Below are 27,645 nucleotides of genomic sequence, written 5' to 3'. Positions count from 1 at the left end.
AAGAGACAAGGTGGTGACACAACCTTATTGTGTTTTTATATTCCTGATTTGAAAATACTGGTGATAATTGTCTCAGTTGTGCAACAGTTGTGCCAATTTTGCAGCACCAAACGTGCAGTTTTGTTGCACTGAAACGTCACGTCCAAACTTACTTTCACATTTTAATAACACATTTTCTTGCTTGTGTTAAATATGCACCAACATGTTTTTCAAACCCTTTTAGTTGAATGTTTCATTTTTTTCATAACAAACATGGACAGTCCTACCAATCATCTCTTTTTCTTTTCTTTTTTTTAGTTTAATTTCATGGTTAATTTTCAACTCTTTTTGTTGTGATGGTTCACATTTTGGTAGTAACTGTCTCATTTCGGTTGTTTTTCTCTCTTTGATCCTTTTTGTATGACCTTTTTGCATCTTTTCCTACAGTTGTTTTTTGATACTGTTTTGTGTTACATTTTTATTTTTTTTTTATTTTACAGTTTTAGCTCATTTTGCATCTCTTTTTACCCCATTCTCTCTCTGGGGTCGTTTTGTGTCTCCTTGTGATAGCTGTTCATGTCTTTGTGCTATGCTGTGATTATTTGTGGTCGATTACTGTCACGTTTTTGTTTGTTTGTTTGTCATTTTACGGATGTGTGTTTTCTGGGATATATTTAAGACCTGGTTTTAGCGCTTGGACCTTTTCCTAGACCCTGTTCATTATGTCCATTATTAGAAAGCATTTACACCAGCATGATTAAAACCGCTTTTAGTGCTTTTATTATATCTCTGAAATGGCTTCATTCCCTAATTTAATTTTCATGAAGCCAAATTTACAAAAACATGTAATTTATTTGTAAAAGCTCCATAAATTTAGACTAGTTTGTTTTTATGTGGCGACAATCAAGAAAACAAGAAACTAACAAAGTCTGGATGGAGTTTTGCTGTGACCGGCGTAGGCTTTTATTGCGAAAAAACCTCGGACCGGAATTGGCTTCGTTATCTTTTCTCGCGTAACGGTACCCGTCTGCTGTCAACGCGGATTTTGGACAAAACCTGCGCAGCATTCTCAGACCTTGAAGAAAATGTTAGCGACGACATCAGTTCCCATCCACTCCCGAAATAAAAACGAGTATTTGTAGACTTTCTGGTGAGTTGGCCTCCATGTTTGAGCAGGTTATTTTCACCGTTAGCCCGTTAGCATGCCTGGCAGCACCAGCTAATCGGGGAAACGTTAGCTTGGCTAAGCTGGGCATCGCCGCTTTAAATTGTCTAGAACTGCTAATGTTAAGGTCCACTTTTTCCCCCAGGTATTTTCGTTCTTTTTAAAACCTTAAATGCTATTTTTTTTTTAAATAAAAAACATTTTATCCAAATGTAATGCAAGATAATGTGACCTTAGCGCTGTTTTCTTTGCGCTTACACCAGTGACAGTCAGCAGGAGGAACTAGGCACCAGACAGCTAAACAAGGCTGGTTTTATTCCTCAGAAACGGGCAGTAACGGATAGACGACTCTCTGATGTCTGTGATAGTTTCAGCCTGACTGGTGATTTAAAAACGCATCTTATTTGCATGTTTTAGTATCCAGACACCTTTGTGTCAACTCAAGGACAAATGTAACACACACCAGGCTCAGATGTGTGTGAAGACTGATTTGAACATCCAAAAATTAATCTTCCTTTCGTGTTTCTCTGTGTAGTTGAACCTAAATTACTGTCCTTTCCTGAACCTAATCCAACTGTTTTGTTGGTTAAATATAACTGAGTAGTTTTGGTTCTTAAATCCAACAAAACTTAAAACCGAAAAAAATAAAATTAAGAGGTCGACGATGACTGTTGGTTGGCACACAGGGGCCAGACCTCTTTTCTCGGTAGAAAGGGTAAAGTCATCCAACGCAACCTGGCGTTCTTATCACCTCAGCCGACTTCTGATAATCTGTTTCTGGCAGTAAGCAGTGAAGTGTAAACATTACTCAAACCTCAGAAATGTTCCTGGAGCAAAACACACACATAGGCTTTTTGTGTAAGTCAGATGGGGTAAGTAACTTGTCATTCGTAATATTTAGATTATTTTAAAATACATACATCTCAAGTGATGGGTCCTGATGAATGTATGATCAGCAGGCTTTCTTTTAACATCTTAGAAATTATTCAGCTGCATAACATGTAGGAGTGGGCAGGATGTTGATCATCCGCTTCTATCATGGTGTGGGATTTTGTTTTGTAGTTATGATTCATGATAAACAAGTTAAACGCCAACCTGAACACTTCAAAGAGGAAAATATTCTGCTCTCTCTCACTGATTTATGAAATGACAAGAACGAGTCAGTGAGTGCTGCCCACCTGATTTTTTTTCTTCTTCTCTCTCCTGTATCTTTAGAACATTTAATGAAGTCATGAAAAATGTTGCATTCATTTTAGTTACAGCCCTTAAAATGACTGACCTGGCCCACCCTCATAAGGAGACATGAGTGGGTGGATGTCAACTCCATAAAGTTATGTTCCTTGGGTAAAATATGTGTTTTTAAAAAAATGCCCAAGTATAAAATCATCTAAAAACACTGATTTTCTGGCCACTTGTGCCATGATAAACTGGTATTGGCATTAACGGTGATATTAAAAGAAAAATTAATATTGGGTTAAAATTGCTCAAATGACAGGATCATAATTAATCCAGTGTTGGGTTAAGGACTTTGCAGTTCATCAGTGACTCTGTTTTCTTTCGTTAAGTACTTTATTGTAGCCACAGATAATTATGCTTGGAGTAGGTATAAAATTAACTTTACTGAAGTTCTCTTATAATGCAAATTAAAATGTTTGACATTTTGACTCAACTTTATGTACTTCAGAGGTTTGTACCTGAGGCCTGGGCTCACAGATCAACAACTCCTCGTCCTTCTTTTCCTCTTTTGTCCATTCTTCTATTTATTACACTAAATTTGACATGAGACCTTTTCTTTTTCTTTCTTTCTTTTTTTTACTTGCAGATTTCATGTAATTGCATCTCAGAGCCATAAGTAACCCTATTTAAAACATTTAAACTGTTGTCACTCCAGAGAAAACACTTTTGAGTGTTCTGCCGTCTCTGGCGTCCTTCTCTGGTGCTGTTATTTCAGTTTCCTCTGTTGGAAATTCTGATGCTTTTTTAGATTTAATATTGTAGACCTTCTGTTTTCTTTTTTAAAATAAAACTTTAACTGCTTCCTTTCTGGTAAGCTTACAGGTAAACTGGTTTCCTTGGGTAGAGAAAAGTGGGTGTGGCACTATGCAGATTGGTTTGAACAATCCGGGCCAGAGCAGGCCTGCCAAAAGGTCCAATCCAATGTAATTTTCTCTGTATTTTGTCATGAAGATTAATGTTGTAATAAATAACCGAAGGGTTAATGTTACCTGAGACAGGATTTTATTACAGTAATATATCTTTGTAATCTGGAAACAATTATTTTGTTTCTCCAAAAACCTCTCTGCCTGTTGCTTCATCCATTTTACAAATGTATTATTTGTTTCCAGAATGAAGTTAAAAAGACTGAATATTTCAGAGGTTTTTTTTTTTTTCATATATTGCATGTGCAGCCGTTTCTTGCATAAAGTGAGAACATTTCTATTAGTGAATGTAGCAAATCTACATGTCTAATTATTGAATGAGCTTTTGGCTGTTGTGAAACCATAATCTTTTTTTTTTTCTTCCAAATATTGCTCGTCTCTCACTGGAACATTTCAGCTTCTTCTAACAAAATATTGAACACAGACAGTTTTCAGTTTCTGGAGCTGAAAGAAAAGGTTGTGATGTGGTTGTTAGCTTCTCAGTTTCTATCCCAGTGGGATTTATTAAGCGTGCTCGCTGAGCAACACTCTGTTTCACACTCATTCACTTTGTCATTTCACACATTCACACGTGGAAGCTGCCAAATAAAACCACTGCCAAGTGCAGTACTTGGCAGTGGTTAGGATTTCGTCTTGATGCTTTGCAGTGAGTGAAGAAGACTGGATCTGTTCTCTTCGCCCTTTGGTCAGCCTCTCTTTTGTGATTTTATACTTTCAGTCTGTGGTTGCATCAAGTTTGAACGGAGGGATGCCAGTGGAGAGCGGGAGTAGCGCTGCTGCCCGCCAGGCCAAGCAGAAGAGGAAGTCCCACAGCCTGTCCATCCGCAGGACCAACAGCACTGAGCAGGACCGCTCCGGCCTGCAGAGAGACATGCTGGAGGGACAGGTGATGATTCCTTAAATTGTACCCTGAGAACGGATGAAAACTGCCTTGTATTTCCAGCTACTCCTCTGGAAACGGCACTCCTCTGCTGTCTTTCAGCATTAGCCTGGTGCTGTCCTGCTGTTTCTGTGAGCACCCGTAAGCACTTTGGTTGTAAGCCTAAGCCAATTAGCTTTTAATACAACCGTTTAGAGGACACATGATGGTTTATATTGTTGCTGGCTTGCCACAATTACTGGATGAGTGCTGTAAGATTGTTTTCATTTAGTGGATAAACAGATGGATTTAGAACAGGCTGAGCCATTTGAACTTCGCTCGGGTGGATCGTTCAGCTCAGTGGTGTTTGTTCCTGTTTCTCAGGTGTTAAAAACCCTGCTCGCTTTCTCTGTGGCCTGCCAATAAGGAGCTGAAATACTCGTAGGATGCAGGGTAAACACAGCTTACCTGGAGGTAATTATCTGAATCGAGAGTAAATCAAGAAAAAAAGGGAGAGGGAAAGGATTAGGAGCCTCTGAATTAAGACTTGGCTTCAGTTAGAGGTGCACATGTAGAGGAGGGAGAGTTAAAGCCTGTTGAACTGAAACACAGTTCACTGGCTTGTCTCACCTGCCTGGTGTACCTGTAATCTAACCACTTACAAAAATCACTGAAGCACCTTTTTATTGCAGTTTCTTAAAGGATCAGTGCATGTCATTTATTTGCCAGGGGGCATTTTAGCATTTGGCTTTAACATACTGTCCAGCACCTTCAGATAAAAATAAAAATATCAGGATCGTTTGTTCGGATCAGAATCAATGTGCGTTTGTTTCTTGAGTTAAGGTAATTTATTGTTTTATTTTTGCGTTTGTATGTTGGTCCTTTTCACATGTCACAGTAGGAAAAGCACAGATGGAGGTCTTTATCACTTTACCACCATTCAGCAGCTCTAGTTTACTGAGACACCTGAGCGTAGCGGTAACATTGATAATGTTGTCAGCAGCATCCGTGCTTTTCCTGCTGCAAGAAAGGTTCATAACCTTAAGAAGAAGAAATTGTGCAAATTTCTTAAATTGCAAATCTAAAACTCCCTGAATGTGGAAGCTGAACTTGTGATCATGCAGTGAAAAGAGGTTTAAATCTGTTGCAGATTTAAACCTGCTGAAAGCGCCTGTTTCTAACCAGACGTGGTGTAATCCCTTCCTCATGACTTTTTGTTTTCTCACTCTGGTCCCTTTTGGTCTCAGTCCTCTGATAATCTGGAATCCTTCATGAGAATGGAGGTAAGTTTCAGGTGTTTCGCCCTCTGTGTTTCAGATAATAGTGTAACTTCCCTCATAGTTTGTAGAGCTTTAGCATTAGTTGTATACGTTTGGTGTAGTTTAGGCTTGATTAGTAATAGGTGGAGGTGAGGTGTGGTCGTTGCTGCACTTCTAGTCTCCTTAAAAAATGTGACTATTTCTAGATTACAGGATGTTTTCTTTTGTGTTTATTTAAATAATATCTACATTTTGCAGTTACAAATAAATCAGTGTTTGTGACCTGTTTAGTATGTCTTTGAGAGAAGATGGGATGTTTTCAGCTCTGTGAACTTGAGGTGGAAAAGTTGTTCTTATGCAAATCACAATAGTGCTGCTCTATGTAAATAATGATGCACATGAAGGATGTGACTTCAATCTTGCATATGTTTCTACTGATGTGAAGAATCAGCAGGTGTTTGAATCTTACATCACCTTCTTTATATACTAATCCTGAGTCTGTAAGGAAATAGCCTAATGTATCAGTGGATTTTGGTTGTATTCAAAATCTGTATCATGCCTCTTTAGACTCTCCCTGCATTTGTAGGTATTGCTGTCAACTTGCAACAAAGGTTACAGGAAATTCACCAAATGTAAAGCTTTTATTTGAACATCTGTTTACTCATGTGAAAACAGAAAAATAATAGTCATTAGTTATGTTTCATTTCAGTCGGTTCCTGGCTGAACTTGTCTGTTGGAAACATGTCACTCTCCAGCACCTGGCCAGTGTATTTACCCAACATTGGACCCGCTGGTTATGTTGAATCCTGTGGGATCAAGGCTCATATATGTTAACATATTCTGACTTCTCACATGTGCGTAAAATGTTCTCCACACCGGTAATAAGGATTAATATAAAGGAATTTGTCTTTTGAGCATAAGACTAATTAAAAACATAAGATTGTTTTGCATTTTGCCCTCATTTGATTCATTTTAGGCAAAGATTTTCAGTCGTTTTGGACTTTGAGATCTCATACCTCAGTGTGCTCTAGTCTGTAGACTTGTGGCTTCACGCAGCAGTACATGTATCATCATGCAGCATTGTGTCGTAGTCAGCCCTCTTTTTTTTTTTTCTTCACGTCATTATCTCAAATGTAGCACAAACCCTTTAGCCTTTGAATGCTGACCCACGACCGATTTCTTTGTAAGTAGCTGCGAGCACAAAGGCAGTCAAAGAAAGAAGGCATGCTTTGTGCAGAGTACACAACGAAGAGAGCTCCACACACTGACCCGTTTCATCGTGACTGGCCAAAGCTTGGAGATCTCTTCCACTCCGTGCTTGTGTCGAAGCTGCTGACTCAACTACAGACGGAAAGCGACACAAAACTGTTTACTCGCTGTGAAAAAGCCTTCTCAGGTGGATTCAAATCTGACTTATAACACTTGATTTTTAAAGCACTGGACACTTTGTCAGTGCTTTTTATGTTTGTTTGTTTTTTATTATTTTAAATGACTTTTTTAACAGTTGTTTGAGGATGTACCCTCTCCTCTCACATACTCTTCTCTTGTAAAGTGCTCCTACAGACTATGACAAGGTTAATCTTTTTATACATTTTTGTGGTCATCATCTTTGGAGGTGATGACTTTTGCCCTCTCTGTACATGTGCTGGCTGTCGTTAGGGTAGAGTTCATCACCAGTCATGCTACATGTGTCCAACTATGCTGTTTTTGCAGGCATGCTCAGGCGCAGTGTGGAATGCCTGACGTGAGCACACCCTCAGGTGTCATATATTTCATCATAGTTTTTGTCCTTGGGTATTTGTTTTTTACTTATTGTCGAGTTTAGTTTATTAGAGCTTCTAAAGCATGAACAGTTGTCTGCCTCTGTGTTGGTCTTGCTTGGTGACCTGACCTCTGAGCTGGATAAGGGGTGAAGAGGGAGGATGGATTTATTTATTTATTTTTTAATCAGAGGCAGTTACTGTGCAGACTTTCCCATCACATTATGTTGCCTTTGGGAATAACCTCTAAAAAATGTCTGAATTTGTGCACGCTTACCTTTTTTTTTCTTTTTTTCTTTTTGTGTCTTTTGGGTTTTTTCTGTTAAATCTTTTGTGCTTTTCATGTAATTTAAAGAAACTTGAAAGCTACAGTTATCAAATGACTCTTAACCTAAACTGCAGTGATTAATGTCCCATTGATGGACATTTTTTAAAATCGTCTAAATATCAGTTTAACCCATGACATTCTTTAAAAAAAAGTCAGATATTGTGTATTTATTTTTATTTGTATATCAGTCCATTACAACACATTATAGATTATTTAAGGAAGTTTAAAGCACATTGTAAAATGGGATAAAGAGAAATTCTGTCTAGAGTTTCCTTTTATAGCAGCAGTAGTCTTGCAGAATGGTATACATTTGTCAAAGCCTGTTTGTTTGCCCTATAAAAACACATTCAGACCTGTAAGGCACCAAGACCTCCCCAGTGCTCTGTAACCATCTCACTGTTTCTTTCACTTTTATGGATGATTTTACTAATTCTTTCCTTCTTTCCTGCCCGAGCCTGAGTTCACGATTATTTCCTTCCTCCAGGTTTATGGTGTGATAAGAGGCTGTTCCTGTGCTTTGTTGCAGTAAATTTGTGCTGTTGGTACCAGATATATAGCCTGCTTGTTCTGCAGGCTTTCTCACTCTGTAATGTTGTTTTCGTGCTCAGAGAATGGATTGAAATCTATGGGAGAACTCTGCAACAGGATGGTAGAAGTTTACCTTCCTAGGGAAAACGTCTTTGTAATGCCTTATTTTTGGGCAGCGCCAGCAAATGTCTGAAGCATTTTTTGTCATGTTTCACAGTCAGTCCTGATGCATGCTCAATGATCCAGGTCAGAAAATGGCACAAAGTCGATTCTATTCAGGGTAATGAAATCTTCCTCCCACTGAAAACATCCAGAGGAAGCAGTTTGTTTGCCCTAGTCAGTGAAATTAAGTTAGATATAATTTAGTTAATCCTTCAAAATAAGTGGGCAGAGGCACGTCAGTAAGGTGGCCAAGTGACCAGAACAGCTTCTTTGGATAATCCCTCATATTTCCACGTTTTTTTAATGCTCTCCTTTTTTCCACCCTCTCCAGGACTCCAAGCTGCCTCTGTCTCTGAGGAGCAATCTGCTGGACCTGTTCAGTCAGATCGAGAGGGAGTTTGAAAACCTCTACATAGAAAACCTCGAATGTAAGTTCCCATGAAAGCAGAAGTGATTGCTCTAGCTTTTGTAATAATTCACTGTGCAGCAAGAGACCCAACACAAAAACGAAAGCAGTTTGCATTTCTTAATTTTATTCAATGCATTTAACTTTTTTTTTTTATTGAGATGCATGAAAAAAATGATAAATTCCTACAAAATAAAATGAATTTATCAGTTTCTGTGGCCAAGTAAGCAGAAAGCTGCTACTCAGCAATGGAGAGTAACTTGCTAACCCTGCTGTGGTGAATAAAACGACACATTCAGATGTCTTTTAATGCGCGACATGTTTGACTTTCAGTACGCAGAGAGATTGAAACACTGAATGATCGCTTGGCTGCAGAGGGACAAACATTTGAAGGGGCGGATTTAGCAAAAGGAGCACTTAAAACAAAAGGTGAGATTCATGTACAGTTATGTTATAGGTAGCATAGATATATTACTCATCTTTTTTTTGATTGTTTTAATCCTCTGACCTTTGACTTCTCTGACTTCTTTTTGTTTTTGTATGAAATTCACAGCGAGCCACAGCACCAGCCAGCTCTCTCAAAAGCTGAAGACGACCTACAAGGCCTCAACGAGCAAGGTAAATCGAAAATGTTTGTAAATTAAATTGTTTTATGTATCTGATATTATAAGTTACCAGTTTGTAAGGTTTTGGAAATTTTCTGTAATTATTGCTTATTAAACAGAGTTTCTGTAAATCCTTCCTTCACAAAAGATCTGAAGTTCAGTTTTTGTGAGCCTTTGGGTGCTTTTCATTATACTAACGTGTTTCCTCATTTCCTCCAACTGTGGCTCTTCCTTAAATGAGCTCAAAATAATTGATATAAATGACCCCAGAACTCAGATAAAAGGTAGTTACTTATTAAATACTTGAACTGACAAAAATAGCTGATTATTATTATTAGCAGTAGTAATACTGTTTGTTTTAATCTATATTGAATATTCCTTTTAAACCTTCCAATTTATGTACAAGTGTCTTCTTCTTATAAGTTCTCGGCTGTTTATTTACCTTCATTATTATAACCTGAAGGGTAATAAACGGTGTGGCTGTGTAAGCGTGTCAGTGGTAAAATAAACAACTACTTTGTGTGATGATTCAACATTTTGCCATAAAATTATTTCTTTATTTCAGGTTTATCACACATTATGTGTGATGGCACATTATTCATATCATACATTTACCATGTTCTATTATCTGTTGAGTCTTACTCACAGCACAACAAAGGAAGCACAGTGAGAGTAAACTGTGCCGTGTAGAGGTGCAGCTCGTATACGTCACCTCAATTTAAAAAACAAACAAACAAAAAAACAAGACTTCAGTATAGATGCATCATTTCTGAGCCATGGGAGGAGAGACGAAGCTCGTTGGCATCATGAAGAGCACCCTTAGTCTATTTTTAATATTATTTTGTCCATCTCAATTATATAAAGAAAACAACGCAGTAAAAATGTTCAGTGTCACTTGTTTTGCGGTCAGTAAAGACAAAAATTTGAGGAGGTTTATTTAGCGCCTGTTTCCGCTTTGTCCGTGTGAGCTCACATGACTTTTGAATGTTAAAGAAAAGAATTGCTTTGCTTTCTTTTTTCACTTTTTTGCTTGTAGCCGCGTTCAAATTCTTGCCATGCCAGAGTAGGTGGATCCCGCAACTTCAGCGTAACCAGCTGGGAGTTGTGGGGTGGAGACTCATGGGTAACTTGTTGATTTCTTCCCCTTGTGTGCCAATATGCATGAACAGCCCAGCCAGGGGGGCGAACCTCCCTCCCCAAGAGACTTGGTCATCCAAATGTAGGCTTTTGAGCTTTTCTCTCATTACCTGCGTGAGATAAACCAGCTCTTTATCATCTCCCTAACGGGCCTTTTCAGTTGCACCTTTTTATTTCGTTTTATGCCGCTACCGTCGGCATTCACATAATGGTACACTGTGGAGGCATCTTTAACACGGACCAGCTTCAAAATGCTTTTTGAGGAGCATTTCCTGGCTGCTGTAGATCATTGCTGGCAGAGTCACGTGTGTGGCCTGCTCAAAAGTCTTTGCCTATAACAGATTTTGCTTTTTTAAACAAAAACGTTTAGTTTTTACTTGGATTACTTTTTAACTGTCAGTATTAATGGTGACTTTAAATATTTGGGTGACTTAAAATGACAGAAAACCCAAACATATCTTCATATTTGTTTTAAAACTTGGCCGTAGGAATCCCGAGTTACTTGAACTTCCTCAATTAAAGTAACAACCCAGACAGAACGACTCATTTTCCTGGTAAAAACATGAGGTATGATCACAGTTTTTAGGGCATGGGACTCTAAAACTCAAAAGCCTTACCATAGCTGTTTTATTTATTTATTTAATTTAAGATCCCCAAGTGGGAGTAGTCAAAATACTATGTATTAGAAAATACTATTTTCTAATACATAGAAAATAGTATTTTCTATGTATTAGAAAATACTATTTTCTAATACATAGAAAATGGGGACTCTTCTGTTGAAAACTGCTCAGCTGTAGCTGCATGTCCAGCTCTCATCACTGCTGATGATCCTTCATCAGAAAGTTGATGTTTGCTCTCTTTGTGAGTTTGAGGACTTTGGTGGCCAGAATGATACTTATGCAGAGCAGCCTGAAACCAGCAGCCGAGTGGGGGACCCCGAACAGAAGACCAGCTGTTATTCATACCGTGGAGTGATATATTAAATAAATAATTCACACTTTTAACTGATTATTTTACTAAGAAAAGCAAAATCTCACTGTGGCTGTGACAGCCTGCACTCTGACACTACAAACTGTAGAGAGTCACTGCTCCATAATTCTTCTGCAGCGCTTCGCATTTCCTTAAACCTCCCCAAACGTCCCTGTTGCTGCTTTTTTAAATGTAACATGGTGCGTTGATGTTACAGGTGCACAAGTTATGGATTAATATCATTCCCAGTGTTATAACAGAAGACATAAGAAATTACTTGCTTCATATTATTTATTTATTTTTGTACACGAGAACGTACTGCTCTGCTTGCTAACAATCACAACCGCTGGTTCACACCCTGTCATCGGTTTGACTATCATTTGTTGTGTTCAATCCTTCAGATTTTGTTTAATGTTTCTCTTGATTCGTGTATCAGATGCTTGATTTCTGTCTTGATGTTCTCCTACTTTGTTTCAGTTGGAACTTATTTAGTGGTCTGTGCCCAAAACGAACCAGAAGTCCTGTTTGTATCATCCCCATCTTTAATGTAAACGTCTCAACAAAATCTTGATACAGATGACAAAAACTACTCCTCGGTTTCGTGTCTAACCATAACTTTGGCCGCTTTGTTTTCTTTTTTCCTCCCTCTTTTTTAGTTTTAGTGATCCGCAGTACTGATACCGTATGAATAATGCGAATGCTTTCATCTGGGTTTGTCTGGTAGTTTGTTTTAAAGCTCGTCTGAGTGTGCGATTGCCAGTCTGATACTTCAGGAGCTTTAAAAGAAACAGGAACAAAGATATTTTGGTAAAAGCTCTTGAACCCAGTGAATAACACTGCTGTTCACCAAAGCTAATTAGCACTGGCATACTATAAGGACCCTGCTGAGCAGCTCCTCAGTGATCCTCAGTCCTGCTGACCTGCTTCCTCCCTCCCTCCATCAGACCAGGGTTCCTACACAGCTCGAGAAACTGATGGCTTAACAATAAAATCTGTGATCAAATTGAACTTTAGATTTAGTAACATCTTAAAACTTTTATCCCCTTTAAAGAATAAAAAACAAACAAACCAAAATGCCAAAGAGGGGCCCAGAGAAAGATGACAAGTGTCAGGAGAGACAGTGGGGTCAGGGATTTGGTTTGTAATAACAGAATTATCAGTTATTTATTTAGTTTTTAATTTAGTTTCAGTTAGTTTCCAGAGCGAGTTTACACATTTCAGTTCAGTTGATTGTTTAGTTTTTATTATTTCCATTGTTAGTTTTACATTTGTCTGGGGCCTCACACTGGGTGTGTTGAAAGATTTGACCAATTCGGAAAAGACTTAAAGACATTTCTTACATATTTTTATGTAAGACCCCTCAGTCACCTCTAGTGACATTATGGATCCTGGAATGTTTGGGTTGGGGGGGGGGGGTTTGAGAAGGTGAGGTGTGTAGGAATCCTGTTAGGGACACGTCTGGGATTATCTGGGATTTCCTGGTCAGTGTTAACATTGGCTTGATGTTACCATCAGATTGTGTCCAGTTTCAAAGCGACCACGTCCAGAGCGGTGTGCCAGCTGGTCAAAGAGTATGTGGGTCACAGGGACGGCATCTGGGACCTCAGCGTCACCAGGACCCAACCTGTGGTGCTCGGGACAGCGTCTGCAGGTATTTTCTTTTATGCTCTCGTACTTTATTTACGTCATACAGTCTTATTTTTTCTTCATTTCTGTGGCGGTGGTTTTGTCTCTAGCTTCATCTTCTGTCTTCAAACTCAGAGGTTCATGTGTCTTTATCTTTCCTTCTGTTGTTTACAATGTCAACATATTTAAACATGTTTAAGATCTTTTTTTTTCCTTTCCAAGCTGAGACCTAAACTAAAGCGTGATGGACAATTGTTAATAAATAAAAACTCAGACTGTCCTGTGTGCTTTCCAACAGACCACTCTGCTATGCTGTGGAGCATTGAGACGGGAAAGTGCCTCCTCAAATATATGGGTCATCAAGGATCAGGTAGAGTTAGAAATGTCCAACCCTGGAATTGCTGAACCAGCACGTGATAATCTCTTCTGTTTAAGGAGTAGATCCTGCAGCATTGTGACCTGCTAAAATTGTTATTGCACAGTGATTAAACAGCCATCATAAAACTGGCAGTCAGAAAAACATTACTTGGTATACTATGCCTCAGTGGTGTTTGTCATGTGACAGAGTGCATATCTGTGTCTCCACAGTGAACTCCATCAAGTTCCACCCCACTGAACAGATGGCTCTAACAGGTAACCATCGACAGTATCAACATAACTAAGAGTTAAAGCTGAAGCAGCCAAATCTGTGTTGCGTGTACTTATTGCAGCAGCTGGAAAAATAAAACTGAAGTGAAATATTGTTTCCATACATCTGAGAAACCATAACCCAGACACGAGAAGGCTTCTGCAGAAGGACTGAAAGTGTCAACGAATAAGTGCTGTTGTCTTTTTACTGCTGGTTTTAACCATAAAGTAAAACATGGACACAAATGGAGCATTATTTCTTTTTATTAGTTTTTCCTTGACTCTCAGCAGCTGTTTTACCCCTTTATCTCTGCCTCCTCCACAGCATCTGGAGATCAGACAGCTCACATCTGGAGATACATGGTGCAGCTGCCGACTCCACAGCCTGTTGCTGATATCAGCGTAAGCTTTCCCCCTTAATATTTTAAAACTTGTTAGTGTTCCTGTCGTCAACGCCTCTTCCTCTCCCTCCTACATCAGCAGCAGACACCCTGTGAAGACGACGTGGACTTCTCAGACAAAGATGAGGCCGACGGCGAGGCGGAGGGGCCGAACGACTGCCCTTCCATCCGTGTGGCGACTACAACTCTCCGCAGCCATCAGGGTGTGGTGATCGCTGCTGATTGGCTGGTTGGGGGCAAACAGGTTGTGACGGCTTCCTGGGACCGAGCCGCCAATCTGTACGATGTGGAGACGTCAGAGCTGGTCCACTCACTCACTGGTAGGAAGACGAAAGTATTGAAATATGAAATATTGTGTTTATTATAAAAATGTGGAGCCCACACTGAGAAAAATATGCCTTTCAATCTCTCTGAAGTTGACTTGATGACATTTTATTAGTTGAGTTGAGTTGACCCAACTTCTGTGAAGTGTTTTTGGTTATATTGTCAGATTTGGTTAGTTAGAGCAAAGCTGTGGTTCTCCTTTCTAGTTGAAAATGAACTGTTTAAACATTTCAAATCATCTGTTCTGCACTACAGTTATGAAATTCTGCTTCCTTTTATGGTGCTGATCTTATTTCATTGGCATGTATTTAGTCATCTCCCTAAAGTAGATGTTTATTATCTCAGAGATGTAATTGTGTTGCCCTTAATTCTTTCAGTTTGTATTTAAAACACAGATGACCTGTACAACTTGGAATCTGCCATTTTTGAAAAGCAGGGAATCGTAAATCTTCTCCCAATTACGTCAAAGCAGAAGAGGAATGCAGTGAGAATGTAATCGGTTTAAATCGCCACAGGCCTCCTCTGCTCCTGAGAGGAGGCCTGTGGTGTTTCTAAGGCGTGTAGAAATGTAGTATCAGGCCCCACGTTTGTGTAGTTTCAGACAAGAAAGTATTTTACCATATGTCTAAATAAATCATTATTTCTACTCGCTTATCAAACTATAACATTCAATATTTCCTAACGTTTTTGATTGCCTCTGTGATGGACGTGCTTACACTTGCCTACTGATGTCATGTCAGACAGTGGAGTTTGTATCTGTCTGACTGATGAACAAAAACCAGGAAATTGGGAGGGATTGTGTGTCATTAAAGGTGCTGCAGTCAGTTTTGAACTGGGCGGTGTTCAGCCGAATGAAGGTCTCTCTGTGAAATTGGAATAAATTAAGATATTAAACGGGAGATGGTGCAGTGTAGCTGCACTGGAAAACATTCCTCAGTGTAAGAATGGCAGCTTTTAAAAAGAAAGATAAACATGAAGGGAAAAAAGGAGGTGTGTATGCTCCTCACTGTGTGCTGCTGTCTCTTCAGGGCACGACCAGGAGCTGACCCACTGCTGCACACACCCCACCCAGCGTCTGGTAGTCACCTCGTCCAGGGACACCACCTTCAGGCTGTGGGACTTCAGAGACCCGTCCATCCACTCTGTCAACGTGTTCCAGGGGCACACTGAGTAAGCCGAACACCCATGCATCCATCTCTATCTGTTGCCTTTATGGCAGGTGGTTCATAAAGAGCACTTTAGAGTGCTGTAGTACAATTAACCACAGTGGAGTGGAAGCCCAGTTATTTTGCATTGGTGTATAGATGCATACAGCTATGTCTCAAATAATGTAAACTTTCATACATGTTTCCTAACGTGTGTGTTGTATTAGGAATAGAGAGTTTGGCTATAAAGACAAAAACCTTTTTCAGTACCATTTTTAACGGTCATTTCTGTTGCTGTAAGCCACAGTAAAGATGGATATTTTAATGAGGGACTTTATGGGGACTAATAGTCAGTTCTCATTCCTGAGTGCTGGTGCTGCTTGGTTTCAGCTGCTGGCATATTTGTGCACAAGCTCTTCTTTGCTGGTGACAAACCTGTGAAATGAGCTTTGCACACAGCAAGAGACTAACACTGACATGGTCACCAGAGAGGGTGGAAGAAAATTCAGCGACCTGTTACACGTGACGTTATGCTAATGCAAAGTGGGCGGGGCTGGAATTACTGTTTGCTTCTCAACTTTAAAGCAGCTTATTGGAGCTACTACCAAGGGAGTGAAGGAAAGCACAGATGGATATAAGATTAGGTGGAAGATAGATCTATGTAATCAGAGTTTGTTCTTTACAGTGACCATCTATCAACTTCAGAGTGAAGCACGACTAGTAAATCATTTAATATTTGCACAGGGCTTTATACCACCACTGCCCCTTCACCCACTATCTTTACTGATGATAGATATCTGAAAGAAATCCACTATAAAACATTACGTTTTCAGTTCCTACCTCCTAACTGCAATTAGGAGGTAATGGAAACGGTTACAGCGGCTTTAAAAGGAAACAGAACAAGAAGCTGATGAAATGAAAGTTTTCTGAAGTCTAAACTGGACTTGTTTTCTCGTCCTGTGGCAGCACGGTGACGTCAGCAGTGTTCACAGTGGGAGATAACGTGGTGTCTGGGAGCGACGATCGAACCGTCAAAGTGTGGGACCTGAAGAACATGAGGTCGCCCATAGCAACCATCCGCACAGACTCTGCAGTCAACAGGTGTGTAAACCTGTTTATATTTATGTCATTAAAAAGTAACGATTATAGGAAGGAATACATTAAAATGACTACGCAGGTCTACTAAAAATCTACAAATGTATTTATAAGGGAGCAGAATTGAGCTTAAAAGGCTCAGTTTTAAATGTCACAAACATACGCGTCCCTGCTCTTTCAAATATGAATGTGATTTGGCTCTGATTAGACCATATACTGCAGATAAAGCCTGACCCTGTGTTCCCTGTTTACTCCTTTCAGGATCAGCGTGTCGGTGAACCAGAAAATCATCGCTCTTCCTCACGACAATCGGCAGGTCCGGCTGTTTGACATGTCCGGGGTGCGACTGGCTCGACTCCCACGAAGCAACAGACAGGTGAGTGCGAGATTTACCATTTAAACAAAAAACAAAGACTAAACCTCCACTAAGAATTTAAGCCACAGAAATAAAAATGAAAAGTGCAGCCTCTTGAAATTTTCTGTTTACTGCTTAAGAACAAGGATGCTCAGGATCCACGTCAAAGTAAAAATGTCACCCTCACAGCTGCCGCGTCTTCTGTTTTATGATTTAGGGTCACCGGCGCATGGTCTGCTGCTCCGCTTGGTGTGAAGACAACACCACCTGCAACCTGTTCACCTGTGGCTTTGATCGGCAAGCCATCGGCTGGAACATAAACATCCCCGCTCTGCTGCAGGAGAAATGACCTCCTCCTACTGTCACCTTACAGGGAAATGCCACCAAAAGTCTGTTTGGAATATCAAACACTGAAACCTTTGAGTGGGGTTAAAAGGCGGCTGGAGAAAACTTGTCTCGTACCTTTGTGTCGATGAAAAGTTGTCTCATGTTGTAATGTACAGGATGAAATTCCTGTCGTTTCCAGCAGCCGTCTTTTGAGCCCACGGGGGGTCGGTATTTGTACTCGATGTCCTTTGAGCTCTGTTCTCCTCCTTTGTTTGGGGTAAAGCAGAAAAAGGCCTTGCACTTGCTGTCTACTCCATCTGTCACGCTCACTAAATCACCGCTGCCAAAATATACAAAACACATTTGTGGTCTTTGCGTGGAAGTGATTTAACATCTGGAAAAGAGAAAAAAAAATCCTGTGCATCTCTAATGAAAAAAGCACACGAGCTTCTTCTTTGCCGCGAACAAAAACGCATTCTGTTAATGCTAAATCAGATCTGTGACGTGCTGACGTTTCTGCTTGATGCTGATTTAAAATGCAATACTCTAAATCTAATCTGTGCCACTAACAGCAGATTCATGCTGGACAAAGACAGCGGTCTGCTGCTTTAAAGGATCCACTCATTATATATCATTAGTTTTCCCTGTTTAATACACTGCAAGAGTTACATCAATGAAAACTTATTTGTGAAACTTGTTTACTTTCTGCGTCACGTACATTTCCTAGGTTATGATGCAACGTGGCAGTGGAAGCCCTCACTGCTGGAACGCTTGAGTCTCATGTCCTGCACTGGGATCTAACAAAGCGTTCGTTTTCAGCATTCACTATTATATTTGACTTTTTTTTTTTTTCTTCGTTTTTCTTGGAAACTGAAATAAGTTTCCAAACATTTTGTTTGGCTCCTGGCTCTGTCTGTAACTCGCATAATAAATGAAAACCAATAGTTATGAGAGTGTAACTGAGGACCAGTAAGCTACAATACAGGCTGTAAAATGACTCCTGCGAGTTCTCGATGTGAGCCTGCCGACGTTCATCCAGTGGCCGCTTGTTGGTGAGCTATCATGAAACTTTAGCAAGTAGCTAACAATTTTACAAGAGTAACTGGTACTGCAGCAAAACATTACACTACTCCACATAACCAACTGTCTGTTTGAACTATAGACTGTATATAAAAGATGCATGTAGCCACTGTGATGTCACTCATTGGTTTTAGATGAGTGTATTAGCGACGGTTGCTCGGAGCCACCGTGTTGGTATCCAAAAGGCACCAACATGGTATCGATGTCCATACAGTGACCTGTGTTGCAATACCTGTCAGATAAAGTCGCCACACCTCCAATTTTGAAGCTAACAGTAAGCAAATGGATGGATATAGGAAAAAAAAAAAAACCTGTGTAGAGTTGTTATGGGGGAGGAAACTATCTACTAGGCTATAAGCGTTTTTCGCTATAAACAGGCTCTTTAATGCGGTAAAGTTGGGCATTTTAACACGGCGCTCTTTGTGAATTCACTCACTTCTGGAGCCAGCCTCAAGTGGACAGTAGTGGAACTGCAGTTTTGAGCACATCTTCAGTTTTTAGCTCTAAAAGTTGCTACTTATTGTTTATGGATATTAATGTTAGCTACTTGCTACTAGCTAACGTTGCATGCTAAATAATGTAGACTCTTCAGTTAAACCATGTTGGGTTTATTATTAATCCTCAGTACATAACCCCTGACTGCTCGTTGCTGTCATCTACTGCAAAACCTAGCATTGAGTCTAGCAGTGAGTCATGTGCAGGTGTGTTACCAGACTACGCTGATCTATGACGCAGTAAAGCATCCACTGGCCTTGTTCGTGTTTCAGAGCCACTTTTGATGTGTTGGTCCTATCGATGTTTAGGACATTTGTACTACTGTTGTTTTGTTTGTTTGTTTCACATCACTGTTTGGTTTTTGCCAAGGCTAACATGGGTCAGCATGCAATGACTCTTTGGCATCCTGCATTATTCATCTTTTTTCTCCGTTTCCTTGTTCTCCACCTGGCTTCCAGTAGTTTGCTGGTTCTTCTTCTAGTCTTTTTCATAGTTTAACCCATTCAAGAATTCTCTAAATTTAAGTAGCTGTAGTAGCTGGTATTTGACCCTGAAACAAGTCCCACATTGACAAACTGGCAAACCGTCACCCTAAAACTTCCCGATTGGTCCTGTGGTGGAAAGTTTTTTTTGGTGTGATGATGTCACAGCTATGTCAAAGCAAGCATAAACAAGTGATGCACTTTTTAAAAAAAGTATCTGTTACAGTTTTTCTTTTTGCTGCTGCTGTTGGAAATAAATGTTTTTCTGGTAACTTTTGGCTGTTGGTCAGCTGACATGGTGGCACATAACCTGAAGGACTTTAATGGTCAGGATGGTGGTTTTGAAAAAGGGTAATATCTCGTGCTGGCAGCACAGGGGTTTGTCTCACTCCAGTTTGTGCAGCTCTGTTTGTGCTGCAATGTTCAGGACGAACCTTTCCTCGCTAGAATTTTAATTAGAGACTCACTTTTGTTTGGAGCCAGTCGGTGTTAAACAGCAAAATCAGGATTTGCTCAGATAGAAATGAAGATTTCATGTTTGTTTGTTTTTGTTTTTTTCCCTGTGTGTTTATCCCAGATCCAGGAATCCAACAGGCATGCACTTTTTTTTCTGCAGTGCAGACATCTGATAAAGGAAAAAAACATCCACTTTAAATGAGCATCAAAGAAGTGTCGTCAAACGTAGAGATCGATCTGTTGAAATGTTCCCTTGTCTGCTCAGTCCAGCTGTTGTACCAATGCCTGACATGATTGTAAAACCTTTTTGTAGTTTATCGCAGTGCCCTTTAGTGAATAGTGTTGAAACGATATCGTGGGGATTCTCTTGTGTGTCACATTTTTTTAATGGTACTTCAAAACAAGTGAGCACTGTTGCGACGTGTTTACTGTTACTGGCTTCGCTTTCCCACTGCCACTAAAAGACTCAGCCAAAGCTGCATTTGAGGGAATGGGAGACTCTGTAGTGTGTGTGTGTGTGTGTGTGTGTTCCACTCGTGAGTTACAGCAGTGACACAGTAAACAAGCACAATTCATGTAAAACTTATGTTTATAATTGTGGAGCGTTCACTGGTAGAAAGCACACTGATATAATTAACATTTTATCTCTTCAGTGGGAACAAAATACCTTTTTATTTGTTTGTTTGTGGGTAAACATGGTCGAGCTTTACTGCCGCCTTTTGCAACCCTGAATATTTACTTTCCAGCAGAACTGTTTGATGATAGAAGGTGTGAAAGGATCATTAGTCTGAATAAAGTGAAACAAGCACAGAGGTCTGAACTTCAGTGTTAGTTAAAGTTTAGGGAAGCCTGCCACAGAGGCTGGAACAGTTTTAAATATCAGGCTGCAAACATGTTTGTTTCTGCTTGGTTGGACATCGTGAGACCATTTTTCAATCTTCTTTTGTGTGTGTGTGTGTGTGTGTGTGTGTGTGTGTGTGTGTGTGTGTGTGTGTGTGTGTGTGTGTGTGTGCGCGTGCAAAATGTTGAACTCCTCTTACTTTAACATTTGTGTCACAGACTGTGATATATTAAGAAAGGTTGGCTGTACGTGGCTGCAACGTGTTTCTTTTTTTATAACATGACACGTTGTTACCACTTGTCTGGTGTAACTCAGTTTTGTTGCTTGATAGTGATTTTTTTTTCATTCACATTCACAGAATTCATTTTGTCACTTATGCCAGGGAAGACGCAGGCAGAGGTTTTGTTTTGTACATTTTTTTTGTGGTTTCTTTAGAATTGTTTGCACAGACAGGATTTCCTTCCAGTATCAGCATTACTCATATTTATTTTGTATTAAGCTGCATATGTTGTTATTGTCAGAGCTTTTGCTAACTTACGAGAACACAAAGAACTTCAGAGATCAGTGAAATCTAAATAAATGTGCTAGGAGTAGGAGGTTGATAGGAAATCTCAAAATTGTATCAGGAAAAAATGAAAACTGATTCGGAAAATGACGAGCAGCGCTCTCAGGCTGTTGTGCAGGGCTGTGCTCTGATGTTGAAGATAAAGTGACGCCACACAAGAGACTGAAAATGGACTGATTACATGAAGTAGATGAATAATCTGTAGTAAATACCGACGCGTTGTATTCTTATCTCGCATGTATATGCAGAGGTGGTCATTATCTTTAAAGTTGGGGCTCTAATCTGTTCCTCCGGCGGTCATCCCTGGTTTAATGACAGAACATTTGTGTGTGTGTGTGTGTTTCCTTGTTGACTTTTTCACTGCACTCGACTGCTCTTTCCACCAACACTGAGCCACTTTGTTACCACCTTCACGACTCGCCAGTTTGAACCGAACGTTAAGTTTCATCTTTCACGCCATCAGAAAAACCCGATCACTGAGCATCGCCCGTCATTAAGCTGCCATCCTGAACCCTCGTCAGACTGTGGTCTCCCGGTGTTTAAACTGTGTTTTGTGTGGTCGATGTAAAACAAAAACACAACAGCTCACAGTTCTCCAAAAAAAAAAGGAAAATGTTACTGAGTTTTGTGGATTATAGCTGTGCAACGAGGAACAAGCAGTCGCTTGTGAAACAAAAATAAAACATTTGTGCTGTTTGAACATTTGCTGTCTGATTTGTGTGTGCGTATATTGTGTTAATGTCTTGGGACATTTTTAGGACGGAGGCTTTTATTTTAAATTTGTTGTGCATTTGTAGATAAAAACAACACAAACTAACACAAATAATTTTATTTCCAGTGATAAAAATAGTTGACTAATATAGAAGACAATCTGCATGTCTAATAATGGAAACTTCATAGTATCCAACACCGATGGCTTTCATAAGAAGTTCTCTTTTAGGTCACATTCAACAAAATGTAGTTTTTCCTATAAATTAACATAGAAACACATTAATTACAGATATTCCAGAGACTTATTTTAAAGTAAATTAAAGTTAGATTAAAAGGAGAAAACGGGACTTTCTTGCTCATCAAACCTCGACTCTACAGTTTGTAAAGCACACCACCTACCTCTAGGGGGCAGTGTGCCATCACACTCCTGAGCCTACAGCACTCTCTCCAGCCTACATTAAGATAATAAGACGTCAAACACAACATTTCTAAACAGAATAAACAAGAACACAAAACTTGTGAGGAGGGAAATCTTTCAAACTCAATGTTGGGACTCGCTTCTGATTCACGGCTAAAATTTCAGTGTCGCTGGCTCAGCTGGTTGGTTATGGTTGGGATAAAGTTTGTTACAGTACATTTATTGTTTTAATTTCTCACAAGGACTGACACGAGCTGTAGATCTTTATTAGGACACTTCTGGAAGGTGAGGATATGCTGGCCTATCTTTACTTGTACAAAAGATTTGAGAGGTGCTATTAGTACAATTGCTATTCACATTAGGGACCTCATGAAGCCCTCTTGACCCTCTGCATTAATTATAACGCATCAGGACCAAAACAGGAGGAGATTGTTCATTCAGACTGTTAGTCTGTTATCTAACAGTGTTGTTACGTTGTATTAATCTGCAATTATTTAACTTTGTCTGTCCCAGCTCTGTTCAGGCCACTTTTACTTTTGTAGTTTATTATAAATAAAATAAAACTTCTTCGTGATGCGGTGCCAAAAGGAAAACCTGCAGCCTCCATAATCACCATTTAACGCTCAGTTTTTGACACACTGACAGTGAAGTGACCCAGTTTTGGCGGTTTCCTCAGCCACGTCCCCAGACCACCTCCCTGCAGAGCGCTGCTGAACTGCTGCACCGCCCTCTGGTAGCACTGAGCAGACATCTTGGAAGCACAATACGTCCCTGTTGTGGATTCTGCCCCGATTACAGGGTTGATTAGCTGAGAAAGAAAGGCAAAAATAAACAGTTAATTTATTGCAATATAACTCTCTGGTTTTATTTATTTTTACAGTTTGACAGTCCAGTCAGTGTGCTGCACTTCTTAAATTATATTTTCAGGTAAAAATATTTCTCTGCCTCTTCAAAATGACACCTGTCTAGTGGAAATGGACAGGTGTCACTTTGAGATGACGCAGGAAACTCTAAGGTGGCACTAATGACATTAACGATGGCTCCAGGAGAGGTGGAGATTCAGCAGCTGGGACCTGGGAGTGACATGCCTGGATGGGCATTAATGTTGTTCGTCATACCCAGCAGAGTGTGACAAGTCAGGACGTCAGAAAAGTGTTCAAACTGAAAATGTAAATGAGTAAAAGACGGTTTTCAAATCCGTCTGCTGAAGGAGGAAAGTTCCTACAGTCTGACAGCCAATTATGGTCCAGTGTGAAACTTGGGTCCTGCTCACACCTGGTATAAACGGGTAAGTATGGAGTCTGGAGAGCCATGAAGGGATGTCTCATTCGCGTTTGTTTGCCTGGAGCGCCAAGGAATGGACCCAGTTTGTAACTTCCAGCTTCCATTCTGGAAGTGCACTGCTGCCTCCCACCAGTGAAGATCTACAACCCATCTAGTCTTTGCTAGCAGAACTGATTCCATCTCCAGTCTTCAACTCCTGAAAGCAAACAGACGCTGAGGAGAGTTAAAAACCCTCCACATTCATTCAACACCTTCAACAAGTCTTAGCTCCCTTTAGGGATCACCACAGCAGATCATCTGAGTCTAGCACACACCATCCCTCTGTATGTCCTACATCCATGAAGCTCCTCTCTGGTCTTCCTCCCTTCCTCCTGCCTGGCAGCTCCATCTTTAACATCCTCTGTCAAATATACCCAAATATACCCCATCCTCCTCGGCACTTTGTCTCCACACAGCTTCGCCTGAACTGTACTCTCGATGTACTCGCTCCTGATGCTGTCACTCCCAATGAAAATCTGAGCACCTCCACCTCAGCCCCCTGTCTTTTTGTCAGCGCCACCATCTCCACGTTGTAAACCTTCCCTTCCACTCCTCCTGCTATCTTTCTGTCACAAATCACGCCTGACACTCCACCCCTTAGTGCCAGGGGTAAATGCTTGATCCCAAGTACTAAAGTAGTAAGTAGTTTCTTAAAAACTACATCTTTCCTATGACTTCAGACATAAACGAAGCCAGAAAACTAAATACCAGTGATGCTCGGAGGATTAGTGAAGTTGGGCTGATCTGCTACAAGAGATTTCATTAGGCTTAAATAAGCACATTGTCTGTATTCCTTCAGTGGGACAAATAGCTTCAGAACAGTAAAAGATTTGATATTGTGTGATACCGTCACAGTGCTATGAGCGATCTTTCCTGGTTTTCAACATTGCTGGAGGCTGAAACAACCTCAGCATCTGGCCGTGTGCTTCGGAGCCACCCTGCAGTTTTTGTAAATTGCACTGCAGCCATTTTTGATGCAGGGCGGCGATTGTTGCACTTGGAGACACTTTTAATGTTCTAATACATCTATGAGCTAATTAATTTAGAGCCTTCGCTCGAGATCTGTGTTGATGCAGCTGGAGTGCGAGTGATCGAGTTTCCCTTCAAACCAATGATAATAAAGCATTATAGAGAGTTATGTGTTTGTTTGTTGTCTGGTCTCCCAGCACGTCCACACCATCACACATCCATAACAAACTCTGAGGTTATTTCTCCTCATTTTAATTCTTTAAACTGAGTCGTAAAGTGTGGGTTTTCTCTCTCTTGGGCCGTGGCTTTGTCTTTTCTTGCAGCGATTTCAGACGCTTCTTTAAATAACCACGACTCTGGCTGCCGTCATCAAACTTTAAACTGAAGCCATTTGGTTCAACACAGCGCATTCTGCATACATATTTTAATTTCACAGAGGAAATTAGACCTCTCTTTCAACGACATCATTATAATATAGATGGCTTTGGTCTGAGGCAGAGCTCAGATGATTTCAGCTTAAGAAATTCATGCTTCTGTGACTTGTGCTTTAATTTACCAGCACGCTTTTAGTATTTATAATCATTTCATGTCATGTGATGATGTGAATAAGTCAGTGCTGCTTCAATAATCATTTACAGACAGTTTTTAAAGAAGGGCATCTGCAGCACATTGTAGCTCCCCCTATTTCACTTATATAAAAAAGCATTTTAACCTGCGTTCTTTTGAATGGTCAGCAGGGGGCTGTATAGAAGAAATACCTCAGAGTTTATGGTCCCAGTCTTTAGTTTTAAGTTTAACAGAATAAAACAGCACCCCTAAAGCATACTGAGCTTTATCATCCATCTGAATACGAATAATGAGCACAATTTACAAAATGAGCATCTTATTACATTAAATAAGACCTGGAGCTACCATTTAATACCACGATCCCATCATGAACATGTTTACTGAATACACAAGTCAAGTGTGAAGTGGGTAATTTTCCCACAGACCTCTATAGAATAAGAACCAGAGGTGCCACCCCCTGCTGGTCATTAGAAAAAATGCAGGTTTATAGATCCATGTGATCAAACCCTAATTCTTCATGAGCGCTGAGCTCGTCTGACCGACTGGGGTGTCTCCTTGTTTGAAGCTGTGTAACATTTCACTGGTTCAGCTCTGCGATTGTCTCACCTGCTGCTGCAGCCTCAGCCAGCGGGCAAACAGCGAGCGCCTGCAGAGCCGCGATGGCGTCCCTGAGTCCTTCCTCCTCCCTGTGGAGGTGCTGATTTCCTCCCAGCCTCTATCACCGCAGCTCCAGTTCACGCTGACGTTGGGAGGCTTCCCTGCTGGCCGGGCGTCCCTGCTGCTCAAACCTGCGTGGCAAACATGGAAACAAATACCTGTAGAAGTTTCCTCCTGAAAATACTGATTTTTTGTAAATTTGATGCACCCACTGTCCAACCTGGACCTAATAATCTCGCTTCCAATATGATTATGCATATCATACAAACAAAGCTTCTGCTCAAATGGATTTTCTTTTGTTGCTGGAATCGCAAATATCTTGATTTGCATATTTAATTTTAATCTGCTCCCTCTGATTGAGGTGCACAGAGTTTATTTCAGGATCATTTCAGGCTGTGTTCCTCTTGATTGTTGAGTAGACAGGCTGGTTCTTACATTTCTGACAACAGGCTTCAGACATCTCTAAAACATCAGGCCAAGACTTGTTTGTTACATAAGTACAATATAAAATGTTACATTTAATGGCATCTGGTCAAATGAAATTTACTCCATACGTTCAAATTTTGGATAAGTGGAAGTAAATGGATGGATGCTACACGTTCAGTTTAAACCAAGAACAATTTCCCTAAAGATTTCAAATTCATATTTCAAATATTATGATGTCAGCAGAGGTGAAATCCCTAATATGATCATCTCAGACATGAACCTGTGGTTCCCATTAAACATCCGACTGGACTGAAGCCCAGACAAATAAGGATTATTTTGACCTGTGAATCATGCCAAGCTACCCTAGAGTCAAAAAATGAAAATACTGAAGAGTGAATGAGCATCACAAGACCCTGCTAACCTGTGTTTTTCCTAATATGACAACCTTTGATTGGTGATGGCATTTCAGATTTTAGTGCCTCTTATTGCTCACGGTAACTACTCGGCTTTTGCTTTTGTACTTTTCGTAGCATATTTAGTGCTATTAAGAACCCACTTCTGCACAGCTTCAGGACCTCCCCTAAGTGTCACAAGACCTGAGCTGTGGTTTCTGGCTCATTCATCATCATCATCATTTAAACTTACAGCCGAGCAGCAGCTGCTGTCGTCTGTAGGGGAAGGGGAGGTGTTTGATGGGCGCGAGGCGGCGTGCCATAGCTCTACCCAGGTGACCCGTGTGGCTGAGCGTGCCCACTGTTAGGCTCTGGAGGTAAACCGGCTCCACCAGGTGAGACAGGAGAGCCCCTTGGAGGCCCACGACGCTCCACCTGCAGAGGTAACCACACCACTGTGTTGGTGACACAAGTGAAAGCACAGCAGTAAAGAAACATAATGAATAAACTACACTGAGCCTTTAATATAACTCACTTTGCCAGTTTGTCTGTACATGACATGGTAACGAGAGGTTTACTCGGCGATAAGCCATCCCATTTCTGATTGGCTCTCCGTGCCGTGATGGGCAGCGTCCCCTCACCTCCCTTTACCTTCACCCTGAGGTGGCAGCGAAATCTCCTGCTGGGATCTGACACAAGAAGAAAGTATTTTACAGAAGCATCATCTCTGCTAAAGAAAAACATTTACAATCGTTAGTTTCACATCACGCATTTTTTACTTCCTGTGTCATGAGCTTGTCCCACATGCAGGACACAAAGGCAGGGAGGATTAAAGGAGGGCGAGCTGTTTATTGTGGGCTGGAGGCTGGTTGCACAAAGGTGGAACATTAAGAACAAAATAGGAAAACAAAAACCTGGAAAACACACTAGTGCTAAACCATGGGGGCAGGGAAAGACCAGGGCAGGGAGAACTGAGAAAGGACAAGGGGAGACAGGGACAGTAGAGTGGAGAGAGCTGGGAAAACAACACACAGCTGAACTGAATCA

The 27,645-nt window shown here is 40.5% G+C and overlaps 2 protein-coding genes across 9 annotated transcripts in view; one reads left to right on the top strand and one right to left on the bottom strand.

The window, feature by feature from the left end:
- The first annotated feature begins 952 nt into the window (after nucleotides 1-952).
- LOC101477365 (WD repeat-containing protein 37) lies at nucleotides 953-21,835 on the top strand. Of its 7 annotated transcripts, none has more exons than XM_076876779.1 (16): nucleotides 953-1,129; nucleotides 4,022-4,189; nucleotides 5,410-5,445; nucleotides 8,531-8,627; nucleotides 8,939-9,034; nucleotides 9,159-9,223; nucleotides 10,247-10,333; nucleotides 12,832-12,967; nucleotides 13,241-13,312; nucleotides 13,531-13,575; nucleotides 13,895-13,971; nucleotides 14,050-14,290; nucleotides 15,323-15,464; nucleotides 16,406-16,540; nucleotides 16,796-16,910; nucleotides 17,107-21,835. In XM_076876779.1, exons 2-16 carry the CDS (start codon nucleotides 4,052-4,054, stop codon nucleotides 17,236-17,238), a joined length of 1,614 nt encoding a protein of 537 aa, XP_076732894.1. In that variant the 5' UTR covers nucleotides 953-1,129; nucleotides 4,022-4,051; the 3' UTR covers nucleotides 17,239-21,835. The 7 variants fall into 7 exon arrangements, with proteins under 7 accessions (XP_076732894.1, XP_076732895.1, XP_076732896.1 ...); XM_076876780.1 differs by having other exon boundaries at nucleotides 954-1,129; nucleotides 14,053-14,290; XM_076876781.1 differs by lacking the exon at nucleotides 5,410-5,445 and having other exon boundaries at nucleotides 954-1,129.
- A 114-nt stretch (nucleotides 21,836-21,949) lies between these two features.
- The window catches only part of LOC101477092 (double-stranded RNA-specific editase B2), a 36,371-nt gene continuing 30,675 nt past the window's right edge, over nucleotides 21,950-27,645 (bottom strand). For both annotated transcript variants that reach the window (XM_004574577.3, XM_076876778.1), the window contains 4 exons: nucleotides 27,134-27,287; nucleotides 26,852-27,033; nucleotides 25,730-25,911; nucleotides 21,950-23,072 (listed from right to left, as the gene is read on the bottom strand). In XM_004574577.3, coding sequence (XP_004574634.3) covers nucleotides 22,881-23,072; nucleotides 25,730-25,911; nucleotides 26,852-27,033; nucleotides 27,134-27,287 — 710 coding nt within the window. In that variant the 3' untranslated portion in view covers nucleotides 21,950-22,880. The remainder of the gene's footprint in view (nucleotides 23,073-25,729; nucleotides 25,912-26,851; nucleotides 27,034-27,133; nucleotides 27,288-27,645) is intronic.

The sequence above is a fragment of the Maylandia zebra genome, linkage group LG18, assembly GCF_041146795.1.
Source record: "Maylandia zebra isolate NMK-2024a linkage group LG18, Mzebra_GT3a, whole genome shotgun sequence".
Lineage (NCBI taxonomy): Eukaryota > Metazoa > Chordata > Actinopteri > Cichliformes > Cichlidae > Maylandia > Maylandia zebra.
This window is presented reverse-complemented; position numbering and strand designations above follow the sequence as displayed.

Coding starts and splice junctions, on each gene's coding strand:
- LOC101477365 (XM_076876779.1), top strand. CDS start 4,052: ATGCCAGTGGAGAGCGGGAGTAGCGCTGCTGCCCGCCAGGCCAAGCAG. Junction 12,968..13,240: donor GCTCGGGACAGCGTCTGCAG/GTATTTTCTTTT, acceptor GCTTTCCAACAG/ACCACTCTGCTATGCTGTGG. Junction 16,911..17,106: donor TCCCACGAAGCAACAGACAG/GTGAGTGCGAGA, acceptor TTTATGATTTAG/GGTCACCGGCGCATGGTCTG.